General features: G+C 43.6%; 1 protein-coding gene across 2 annotated transcripts in view; it reads right to left on the bottom strand.

Annotated features, from left to right (window-relative positions):
- The window catches only part of LOC118224689 (cadherin-12-like), a 139,464-nt gene that overhangs the window by 62,446 nt on the left and 63,879 nt on the right, over positions 1 to 13,139 (bottom strand). For both annotated transcript variants that reach the window (XM_035412306.1, XM_035412307.1), the window contains one exon: positions 11,835 to 12,293. In XM_035412306.1, coding sequence (XP_035268197.1) covers positions 11,835 to 12,068 — 234 coding nt within the window. In that variant the 5' untranslated portion in view covers positions 12,069 to 12,293. The remainder of the gene's footprint in view (positions 1 to 11,834; positions 12,294 to 13,139) is intronic.

Below are 13,139 nucleotides of genomic sequence, written 5' to 3' on the forward strand. Positions count from 1 at the left end.
CTACAGCATAAAAAAGGCAAACGAGACGGTACAGCATTGTGTGAACTCCAAATGTATTAGAAAGCCTACATCCAATCTGAATACCAATGTCCCCAATTGAGCTGAAAATTATTCCCGAAGAAAGGGTTGAGGTGAGCATTGTCTGACTGTGCTGTCAGATATAAAGGTCCTCAGAAATGCATGGATATATGAAATCTCTAACCCTGATTCTTCTGACTAAAGCTAGAGGAGCCCAGAGGAATTTAATAAACACACACACACATACACACACACAAACACACACCGCACAATCGCAGTTTGGCCGTCCCTGGTGCTGCCCGACAGCAGCAGTTACATATTTGTGTTCCTATCACTCAGTCCTGATGCTCAGTGAGGCCTCACAATAAAAGCAAGGCTAGTTTGCCGTCCTCGTGAAGCTGATTTATTTCTGCCCTGTTATTGTGGATACTGTCAGACTCTGCTGTCTGGTGAAGACCTTGTATGTGTCAGGTCAGGGCAATACCTGCTCCACACTGCAGCGCTCAAAGCCCACAGCATGGTAATGGCTGCATTAGTCCTGTCGTGGCTGCGGGATTTGCAATGCTGACATTTTTCTGCAGTAATCGTTACAGTTTAAATGGATTTCCGATGCGTGCCGTTTATTTTACTTTTGTTCACCCACTTCCAGTTTGCACACTGTTAAATCCGATGCACCAAGCATGCACCTTTGCATGCGTGCGTGTGCGTGTGTGTGTGTGTGTGCATTTGCATGCATGCTTGTGTGTGTGAATTTGCTAGCATCCTTGTGTGTGTATGCATTTGCATGTATGTTTGTGGGTGTGTATATGCGTGCGTGTGTGTGTACAACTAATGTAAACAAGTTCAACTGTATAGCTGGCAGCTCCAACCACACCCCGTTTTAGGATTCCATTCTCTGTACCTGTCATGCTAGGGGAAAAAAAAAAAAAAAAACATTTCTCAAAACAGCTCCGAAACAAAGAGCTCCTCAGCTTGAAGAAAAATCAATGTCCCACAGGAGCTGCGGTAAATGTGCAAAATGACTGAGCGGGAGGCCTCGACTCCGATCTCAACCAATAGCGACAGAGGGGTCAGGAGAAGGCCTGTCCCTCAGGGGAGAGGAGACAGCTACGCCCATTAGCCCCACCTTCCAACGCACACTTATAAAAACCGGCATTCCACTCCTCAACGGGGATATACTCATTATCAAAACACTCCACTGGCGTTACAGACGGCTGAACCGTGAACAAAAAATAAGCTCAGAACATTAACAACTTGGTCTAACCCCACTTTGCAAACAGATTAAATGAAAGCAAACAGAATAAAAAGACTGTCTCCGTTAAAGTTTTAGTGTGGCTTGACTTTGGTTAAGGGGGCACAGCGGTGCAGTGAACAGCACTGTCATCTCACAGAGAGACGGTACCGAGTTCAAAACCCCACCGAAACCCAACCTTTTTGCGTGGAGTTAGTTATCCCCGTATCCACGAAACTCCGGTTTCCTTCCACAGTCAAAACGTGTGCAGTACGCTAGTTAGAATTGCCCAAAAGTATGAATGGGTGGGTGAATGGTGTGTGGGTCTCGCCGTGGATTGGCGACCTGTCCAGGATGTATTCCTGCCTCTCGCCCACTAATTCCATGTCTCCAAAACAAAATGACTACAGAGGAGCGGGGGTAAAGATGGCCAAATCTGTTCTCCAGTATGTCATCTGTCATGGCTGTTCTGTACACGTTCCCGAACAACATTACATCCGTGATCCTTGCCAAGCTGGAATCCGTTTAGTCGCAAGCAAGAGGATCAAGGTTAAAAATGTTTACAGTCAATCTGCGCGCGATTAAAGAACTCTAAGCGGAATCGATCGACTGCAGGGTTCGGGCGGGGGGATGTTGACGGCGGATGACAGAACAGCTGACCTGGTTCAATGTAAATCAGGCTCGCTCTCTCTCTTCTTGGCAAGCGCGGACAGATTTATCGCTTTTCCCTCAGGCCGGCACTTCAGAGACGCTCCCTTGCGTCTAAAAAACCCAGCACAATTTTCCCCACTCAAAAAAAATTCTACGAAAGTACAAAGAAGGCAGGTATGACTATAATGCTGTAATTTCTCATATGCAGACATGGATTACATTTTAAAAAAGGAAAGAAAACATTTCACATTTATCCAGTTAAATGTTGAGGAGTGCTGAAACTCCTTAAAATGCAAACATTCCTAGCCATAGAGGTGTTTTAGAACTGCACTAGAACCGTGTCAGATTTCTGAATTACCAAAGCCCTCGCACACTTTACTGCATCATGTCTGAATTGGTCCTCAAGTTCATTGCTGTTCATCGCACAAAACAAGCATTTTCTTCTGCATAACACAAACTCACTGAGATTCCAAACTGAGCTAAGCTAAGGCACTTTAGCAGCAAGGTGACATTTATTTATTGCTGTAATTTCTTTCTGCAAATGCAAATATTTTTTTCAAATTGCCACACCGTCGAAAAGTAATAGAAAGTGTCATTGCATTCGGCTGGCAAATTACTAGCCAAGTAATCTGGGTTATTTATCAGCAGATATTAATTGAGCTCAGAATATCTAGATGAATGAAAGAAGGGAGTTACCATGGGACTCTCTCACAGTACATATTATCAATCTGTGCCCATATGCTGGTGCAAAATGGCAGACAGCTCAATAAGTGAAACTGATTGGGACATTAGCGCGATGGAAATTCGCTCCATAAGCAATGCAAGGAAAAATACATTTAATAAAATGATAACGATAATAACAGAAAAACATTACATTTAGCAGACACGGTTATCCGTGAGTGACTTACACAGATTTGTCCACCTTCTTTTGCATGCAAACCATTTGTACAGCTGACTATTTCATGAAAACAACCCTCTTTATTAAAAAGCCAGCACTTTGGAGTCATGCACCTAGTTTATGGGGCTGCTGTGTGGTTCATTCGGCACCATGCTGAAACTCATTTGGTTAAGGTACCACGCTGTGGCTCATTCAGTTGAAGCGCCACACTGTGGCTGACTAGGTTAAAGCACCAAGCTGCGGCTCATTTGGTTAAAGGATCACACTATGGCTTATTTGGTTAAGGCACCATGCTGTGGCTGCTTCGATTAATTCACCACATGATGGTGCATGGATAGTCAGATGAAATTCAGACCGTGCCAGCTCCATACGACGATCTGCAATTGCCAAATGCATCAGCCAGGATATGGGAGAGTTCAGTTAGTTGGGAATCAGTGTTTCGTTGCTCTACAGTGACCCCTGGTGGTCGCCTGGGTGCCAGAGGACTGCATGATAAAGCACATTTGAAAGGTCTTCCTCTGACCCCTCTGTGCGTGCTTGAAAAGGAGCAGGTGATTCATGGATGTACTCTTTCAAATCAACATTTATAAAAAATAATGATAACAATAAATAAATAAAATAAGCCCAGCTCTCTAATCATTGCACATCACTGCCAACCAATAATAATAATAACAATTATTATTATTATTGAGAGCGCAGTACAGCTGGGAACAGGGTTTATTTTATTTCTTTAAAAAAAATAAAATATACGCGCATTATTGTCAACGGTGTGAGTCATAAACATTCTCAGCAAGCCGCACAGTCATTACAATCGTTAATGCCTTGCAGCTCCTAAACACGTTATAATGAGGAGGCAGAGTCCTGCCAAATCCTGACACACAATTTTATGTGCAGCAGTCATTCCAAATTGATTCATGTCGGAAACGTGGAGGCCTCTAGCAGAGCCGCTGTCCTAAACGTTAAATCGAAAAATTAAATTATTTGAGACATAATTTCGTGCGGGAGATTACGTCACTTCCAATTCAGTGTTAAAACGAAATTCTTAACGATGGCGTTCCATTCCAGTGTCAAGGCACACGTGCATTTAAAATGCATCTAGGTCCACAATCCAGTTCCTATTATTCAGGTAAATGCTCAAACAAAATGCTTTGCAACATAATGCCTATTGTATTCGGTAACTGTCAGATACAATCGGATTGAAACATTATGCTAAATAAATGAATTATTTATTTGTTTTCGTAAGACAGGTCCTTGTGAAGAGCTTTACTTTTTTGGAAGCTTGATTTCGAGCATAAAAATCCTACGTTCTCCTTAATTGCCCAATACAGTGCCAAAACTTAATGTTATTTGAACAGTACCGCAGGTTTGTGTGTGTGGTGGGGCGCAGCTACCTTTGTCAGTCATACACGCTCAAAACGTTCAGCGTTAAATCAACACTTATGAAGTACATATGGTCCCAATTAGACTCATATACTCTGTTAGAGTTGAATTAGCAATGGACGTTTTACTGTGTAGCAATAATGTGTAGGCTGTCGCAGGTGATGTAACTACCTGACACTCACTGAAAGCTCCCAAGTTGAAAAGCATGTGCCTTTAGCCAAACTGGCTAACGTGCTTTTCAACAGTGCCATTTTGCTTGATCTCTCCTGTTTCACCTTCCGTTTACAACTGAGGTATGTGACCTTTAATTGTTGAGCAATATTGTTATGCATTTGTACAATTTTACATTATGAAAAAGTATATCTAATTAATGCAAATCTGTCTCTTTTGGGGAACAGGGCTACAAAGTATTCTTTTTTTTTCCACATAAAATGCACAAATTTGTTCTCTGTAGGAAGAACAAACAGGCCACTTGGTTAAAAAAAAAAAAAAAAACATTCTTCATTTGGTAGTCCCTCAAGGAAGAAAAGACAAAACAAACAGGATCGTTTATCTCCAACCTGACAACAGGGCTGGGAAGCCGATTCCCCAGGCAAGCTCTCTTTTTATTGCGAAGCAAGTGTAATCCTCTTCTGCTCAACAAGTGCTACTCCAGCAGCCATTTTGTGCCCTCGCCCTCTAGTGGTGAACAGGCAGCGCTGCGGTTAGCTTCCACGCTAGCCGCTCCCTCTCTCTGCGGGCAATTCAAAGAGGACCTCGGCGTTTCCTGGCCTATTCTCTCCTGTCAGAGCCAATAAATCAATCCCCTCGATCTCTCCCCGCGAACAGACGCTCCGTACATTAGCCGCGCCGCATTAATGGACCGTCCCGCCTGGCGTCGGATACTTCGCCGAACACGCTGACGTCATTTCCATTAGCGTAAGTGTCACGGGCGGGATCGGTTTACAGCGGGTTTCGGCCGCCGTGGAAGCGAGCGATCTCGAGATCGCGTCTCGGAGACGTACGAGCCGACGCAGGCGAACCCCCGGGCATCGCGATGCAGCACGCGACCACAGGCCCCTTCTGCACGGTTTCAAACGCGAGACCGTCTGGTTTTTTTATTTTCTTGGAATCGTTACCGACTGAGCGGCAACTTTATTTCTTCCCACCCCCATTATACAGTGCCTGAAACTTTCATTGTTTGGAAGTGGCAATCAATCAGCTCATAAAAGCGGCATAAAAAGGTTTTATTGCCTGAAGATGGGATCTTGCTGAAAGATGAAAGGCGCGTGGGGAGGAACGCCGTAAATCTATCTTTAATGTTGAGAAGGAGTACGCCGAGGGGCTGTGGGGGGGGTGGGGTGGGGGGGGCATTGATAAGGCAGGAAATACAGTCGGCTGTCATCTCAAAAAAAAAAAAAAAAGAAAAAACAGTGTGTAAACAAGATGTTATAGAAAATGTTATCGGCCCTTCTACAAAGAAAAAAAAAAATCAAAATAAAAATAGTATTGACTTTTATTCAAATGAATAACCTTTATGAATTCCTCTCTATTTAGCGAGCCCTTTGAGACCCACACGCCCAGCAATCACGTTGTTTCCGTCTGCAGTCCATCAGCCACCAGCGGCCCGTTAAACCTACGGTGTTAGCCGTAGCCCAAACAGACCACTTTCAACCGGAGGAGGTGTCATGTAACCGTCTTTGAGTTCATGAAAAGCGCTATATAAAATAAAATAAATTTATTATTATTATTATTATTATTATGTAAATCTGTGTGATGTCATGTCCGTCAGGGGTACAATACGAGCCCCACCCTCTTACAACAGATAGAAGACAGCCCCTTGGAGCGATGCATGCTGGGGAACTTGATGGACTTCTCCGGGATCTCCCAGTATCTGTGAGCGGGTGTGTGTTTCACTAAAGGGATAATCTCTGTATTGAACTGTAAGCTGATTGCACGCTGATTTGTTGCTTGCTGGAACGATTTGTACGTTTCAATGTAATGCTATCAGATCATGATACGGACTCCACAGCCTACTCTGGTGTCACATTGAAAGGAACCAGTCTTGATACTTGAGAGGTTGCAGGGAACAGCAGTGATTCCTGAGGGAGAGCAGTGTTTCCTGGGGACAGCAGTGATTCCTGGGAAGATCAGTGATTCCTGAGAAAGAGCAGTGATTCCTGAAGAAGATCAGTGATTCCTGGAGAAGAGCGGTGATTCTTATGGAAGAGCAGTGATTCTTGTGGAAGAGCAGTGATTCCTGGAGAAGAGCAGTGATTCCTGAGGAAGAGCAGTGATATCTGAGGAGAAGCTGGATCAGTGATTCCTGGCACGACAGCAGTGGCACAGGACAGCTGCTGCAGTCTGGATGTTGACCTCAACTGCCTGTTTAATCCTGACTGAGCAGGCCTGACTTACCACAAAGAAGGGGATGACAGGGTTTAAAATGTAATTTTTTTTATTTTTTTACTTTCTTTATTTATGTTGCGACTACCCATTGCACCGTGTGGGAGATGGAACATGGCGGGTGATTTAATCGTAAGAGTAGAGCCTGGAGAAACTGGTCCCCAGGGCCCGATGGATCGGAATCGTGCTTTAACACGAGTCATGCGTGCTGAACACAGATCAGTCCCTGAAGGTGTGTTTTTATTTTTATTTTTTATTTCTGGTCACGAGTATGCAATGCATTTTAAATAAATTGCTGTGCAAGTTTTACGATCCGTCTTAATAAATTAAGCAAATTTACCGCTGCTGTGATTCATGTCCCGGAGGGATCATCAAAATTATAGATTACGGAATGAGCGAGAGAGGCTGTATTCAAGTGAAAGAGTCACATTAAGGAAGTGTAACGGGTAATCAAGTGTGAAAATATTGACTTAAAAAAAAATCAAATATAACTTATTTTTTTCTCTCTTCTGTTTTCCGTTTGTCATTGGCAGGGAGACTGCCAACACGACTCGCATTTGGAAGGAAAATACAGTTTGTCTATTCTATTTACAACAACAATGAATAAATTAATGCATATACAGTATATTAGCGTATTTATATATGTATATATATATATATATATTAGTAAATATTAGCGATTAGTAAAAATTACATTTTTAACTATTACGACTACTATGAAAACAACTACTATAACTACTACTACTACTACTACTACTATCATCATGATTGAATTTGCATGAAGAATGCAGAGCATACTGAAGGGAAAGCACAGGCTGTCAGGCACAGCCATACATTTGAGTTTCAAATTGCCCCCAAAATCCAGCTGAGTTTCAAATTGCCCCCAAATCCGGTAGAGCTCACGAGTAAAAAGCAACTTAATTTCCCAAAAGCCACTTCCTTCCTGGCTAGCGCGAGCCTGGGCGCGGGCTATTTACTGCTCCTTTTTAAGATCCTGCACACGTTGCTGTTTCCCGCCATCTCCCCTGATCTGTCACATAAGTAAACAGCCAGCGCTGCTCTGTATTAATGCAAATGGAACAAGGCCTGACTAAACGAGTGAAGAAAAAAATTCTACACTCTGTTCTCTGCTCTTGCGGCATCACTTTATTGATCAGCGGTGGTGAAGTAGTGCTGTATTCCACAGACTTCTTAAAAAAAAAAAAAAAAAAAAGCTTTAAGTATAATACTTAAAAGAAGTATAAATGAGTGTTGGCTAACAAAGTTAACAGGGAGCCAAACCTTGATCCCACAAGGACAATTCAGTTCTCTGCCACTGCGGTGGGTTGCCCAGCTGTGTCATAATCCTCAAGTTCTTTTCATCATTGCGACCAACCGTCAAGCGTAAATGTCCTATTTCCTGAGATCTGCTCTTTAACAGAGTTAAAAAAAAAAAAAAAAAAAACACCCACACATCTGTGCCTGAACCAATTCTAATTTATCTCTAAAGTACGTACAACACCAGCTATGACCTCTCAGCCTCTCTGTCAGTAGGGGATGTATTTATTTATTATTTTATTATTTTCTTCATTCTTTTAGATCCCCTTTCTGGAAGTTCCGGCTCGTTAACGTCCTCTGAGGCTGGACAAGGTTTAAAGGGAGGAACGCTCTGTCCTGAAACACCACCCGCCATAGGCTCATTATTCGCCGCTGAGCAGCAGATAGCGCCTCGGCGTGTTCGGAATCCGAGCTCCCGCCACGACCGGGTCACGACTGCAGGGCCACGCGCGCCCGTCTGATCTCTGCGGAGGCTGCGGATAGGACTCCCATGGTGCACTGTGCGCTCTGAACATGCGCTGCGCCTCTCCAGGACGAAAGGCTACCGCCTTGCAGAAAGTACTTATTTTGGATTATGCCTTAAAATAGATAGATAGATAAACAAATAAAACCACCTTGTGTGAGGATATCTACTGTTGTTTCAGCACAATAGTTTATTTATTTATTTATTTTTTTAAATAGCTGCCATCCATAGAGCAGTGTCAGAGCTACCTGTGTATCACGTATGTTCCAGTTTCAAGGCTCCTCATTGGTTGATTGCTAATATTTCTGCACCTGGATTTTGTATGGGATTACCCAGGTGAAGGCACAGCCACATTCTGTCAGAAAAAAATAATTAATAAATAAATAAATAAATAAATAAATGAATAATAAGCCAACCTGTCTGAGCCAAGGGACCAAATCAGAGAGAAAGAAAAAAAAAAAAAGCCACAACAACACAACATGACTAATGAGCCTTCTGGTAGAGCGTGTCCTAGGGACTCTTCTGGTGGTTAAGATGACCGTACCCTCGGTCTCCACGGTTACCTCTGACCCTGTCCTCCGTTGCCCTGGTCACGGTCCCCCGACGGACCTTTGGCCGGGAACACGCTGTCTGTGCCCGTTCGCAATTAAGCCCTGACCCAGCGGCTAGACTCCGCTCGTTTGGAGCCTGCCGATCTGTGGTATTTAAGGTTCTCTCACACCGGGCTCGGTGATTCACTCCACAAATGCCTCTAATGGAAATGGCAGCAAGCAATCAGTCACTTATTTTCTAGCGCAGCTTCTGTGTGGATTTGAAGAAAAAAAAAAAAGTTTATAAAAGAGAAAGTGAGAAAGAAAAAAACAAGACCCAGGTTAAAACCTAGTATATGGCTGGACCTAACACACGTGATCCGGCTGAAAAAAAATGGTGTAACTTCCTAACTTGGCCGACCAGTGGTGTAACTTCATCAGTCAGTCACTCAGTCACAGACATTCGTGTTTGTAGGGCTGGCCCCGCTGTTGCGGTCCTGCCAAAAACCTGCAAATGTTGCAGGCCATTCTTAGCAACTGAAAAGACTGCAAACAGCATGACTGGCCAAAGCTGGCTTGAGCCGGCTCTGAAGCTCATCCGGGCAGCTCTGTGACAGATCTGAACAGGGCAGATTTTGTACCATGCTGGGGCAGATTTGAACAGTGCCAGGGCAGATTTGAACAGTGCTGGGGCAAATTTTAACAGTTAACATAATTTATGTGCAATTTTATCAATTTATTTCTTTATTTTCATTTCACTTTAAAGAGATCTGACTACTATGCTACTACAGCTGCTAGCACAGTTGTCGCTCCTAGCAATGACCTTGAATAACCTTCATTTGTGAAGCTCTGTTCCACAATATACTGCGATCATACATTTCAAATATAGCGCATTATTATTAATACACTGTCAAACTGCTAAATCACACGATTCAGCGTTGATGTATTTTTTGCAGCGTTGATATAAATTTGGGCAAAATGACAAGGATCTGCAGAAGTTTCTCAGAAGAAATGCACAAGCATGAAAAAAACACTGGACTCATCTTCCATGCCACTAACACATTTACTAACATGCAATAATGTTGGATTACACATCAATAATGTGTTTACAAAGCATTTATAATGTAAGTAGCAATGTTCTATTACACATTCATAATTGCCCTGCATTCTAAAGTGCTCCCAGAATAAATATTTAAAAAGCAAGGAGTGGAAATTGAGCAGGAAGGCCTGTCCGTTTCCTAAGAGTCATCATTTTTCTTCACTTCACTCTTCGCAAAGTCATAAATTCACAAACCGCTCGTTTTGCTTTTTATACGCCTGCTGCGCAATCAAAAAAATAAACATAGAACTGCTGGCAGGCGCCCAAAAATATATTGATTTCACCCCCTTCGCCACAAAATCCTTAATACACTCTGAAATTCGCAAAAAAAAAGAAGGGAGATACGCCATGCCGGGGCGAATAAATGAAAATATTCAGGATCACAGCAGAAGGCGGTGGCTGAGGCAGGGGCGGAAAGCGGATTAGACTGGATCAGCGGTGGAGAGGAGCGGCGGAGGGCATGCAGCTCTGTCCTCCGCGCTCACAGACTCCCGCTCAGGCAGGGCTGGGGAGGGGGGTTTGGTGGGGGGGTCTGGGGGGGTTTGGTGGGGCGGGGGGGTTACAGTGTGACCATGCTGAGACTGAGTGATTAAACATGAGACAGACAAATCTCTGTCTCTGTCTGTCTCTCTCAAAATTAGCTTTATCATCATGGGAGGCACAAGGCACTGCACTGCACTGCAAAGACAAGTTTCTCTGTAACTTTCTCCCTCTCAAATATCCCATTCAAAACAATAATAATAATCACACTGTTAATGAGGTTGTAAAAGTTTGACGTCCCTCTCTCTCTCTCTCTCCCCCCTCTCTCTCAGTTCTGCAGGCCCAGCAGGGTCCAGTGGTATCACAGATTGGGCCATGTCCTTGTCTGACTCAGCCAAGCGCAGTGAGTTCAGCCCAAATCCCCCAGTCTGTGATTATCAGCACTTTCTGTTACCTCTCCACTGCGCACACACACACACAGATACACACACACACACACACGTGCACACACACACACACACACACAGACTGACCCACACACACAGACACACACACACACGTGCGGGTGGATGTGTGCCAGATGACAGGCGTGCGCCAGCATGCGACCGTGCATCATCGGACCCGCTGCCGTGACTTTAATGAGCCGTGTTCCCCAGTCAGCGACTCGAGCCTGGCCCAGATTACTTCTACATTATTCACACTTTATTAATTATCCAGGCTGACCTCAATATCTTTTAAGCGGATTTTAACATTTTTATGCCTTTTTTTGTGTGCGAAGCAGCTCAATTCATATAAGACTCAAACTTAAAATCACCTCTTTTTAAAGACTTGAGCCACTGAAAATCAACCCAGTTTTTTAAAGGTAAAGACAAAGAAAATATATTATTTATCTACTAGAGCCAGTAACAATCTAACTCTTGTTAAAAAGATTATGACCACTCACAACCCATCCCTTGCTGAGTCATTGATGCTCCAAGCCTAGTTATAAATACTGCTGACGATATACCATGGGTTTTCCAAGACTAAGCTGATGAAATCCACAGCTTGAGCTACTGACAATACACCATTTGCTTTGAAAGACCACAACCACAGAAGATCAACCATTGTTTAAAAGGATACAAGACCAGGATAACACACTTTTTTGTGAAATAACTAGACTACAGCTACCAGCATGCCACTACAACCACCCATCTACCATGGGTTTTAAACACTGGAGTCACTCAGGGACAATCAACAGCTTGAGCAACTGAGAATCTATACTTTTCTTAATAAAAAAAAAGGACTATAATCACAGGGAATTCAACTCTTGTTTTGTAGAATACAGCCAATAACAATCCTTAGTACAGGTAAATAAGCGAATAATAATTTGTATAGCACCTTACCTTGCCCACGTACTGGGGGTCGGACCCCATGTACTCCTCCAGCACAAAGAACTGGTTCCACACCCATCCTCTCTTTACCCTCTGGAAGCCCTGCGCTCCGTTCCTCCTCGGTCCCAGCATGCTTCGGGGCGGGTCCTTTCCCAGCCTGCCCTGGGGCAGGGAGTGCAGGGGAGACAGCAGGCCCCGGTCCATCAGAAAGCAGAGGAGCAGGAGCGAGCAGTTCCTCGTGAGCATTGGCAATCCGGCAGGGACAGGGGGAGGGGACCCCGAGTTAGACTTAAAAAAAAAAGAAGGGGGGGGAGGGGGTCCCTCCCGGGGAGGGGGGTCAGGTCCCGGAGGCGGGGCAAAGACAGCTGCTTGGTGACGGACGGGACAGGTCCGACGCCTCAGGATCGTGGGGTTTGAGCGTAACCGTCACTGTTAGCGTTGTCTTTTTTAAGTGCTCAAGAGGTCCATGACCTGGCAGAGAACAGGGAGAAAAAAAAAAAACAGAATGGATGAAATGTTCAGTATAATGAACTATACATTAAATACACAGTATTTCAGTGTAAAGTAGTCTTTTGGAGAGTACATATGGCCCCCATTGCACGTACATGTGTTCGGTTAGAGTTGAATTAACACTGGAAAGTTTATTGTGCATCCACAAGTAGATGTGGCTAATTTGTGTGGAAAAAAAAAAAGATTATTTTCTTTTTTTCCCCCAATTAGATGAGTACTATTAGAGTTGTCAGGCTGGATAAGCACCAGAAAACTACAACTGCAGCGGAATGCCGATAGCGCAATTCTTGGCTGCTTGCGTGTCAGTTGTAGTTTTTGCATTGACTTCTGATAAAAGAAAACCGAGAAAAAAGAAGAAAAAAAAATCTGCTGAACAGAACATTACTTTTCCCGTGTGTCTGAAAAAAAAAATAAAAATAAAAACACCAAGTGTGGAGTTCAGTTCCTTCAAACAGACAGGTTGAAACAATACACCTAAGATGTTATTTCTGGCAACGGTTACAACTCATTGCATCATTTGCATTATTTTTGGGTACATCTAAAATAAATGTGAATACAGGTTTGGTGTCAGGTGACTAGTCGTTAAGGCCACGTGCTGAACGCTATAAAGTATACAGATTGGGAATGTACATGAATGGATCCTTAAAAGAGCTTCAGTTAGCACTTCAGAAGTACAGAAGTACGATTGAGGAGTAGCAGGGTAGTAAAAAGTCTAAGGAACTGGGCCTATAACTCAGAAGTCGCAGATCCAAACTCCCTCGTGGGGCATTGCTCTTTCTACCCATGAGAAAGGTACTTAACTTGAAT

The sequence above is a fragment of the Anguilla anguilla genome, chromosome 4 (genome assembly GCF_013347855.1).
Source record: "Anguilla anguilla isolate fAngAng1 chromosome 4, fAngAng1.pri, whole genome shotgun sequence".
Lineage (NCBI taxonomy): Eukaryota > Metazoa > Chordata > Actinopteri > Anguilliformes > Anguillidae > Anguilla > Anguilla anguilla.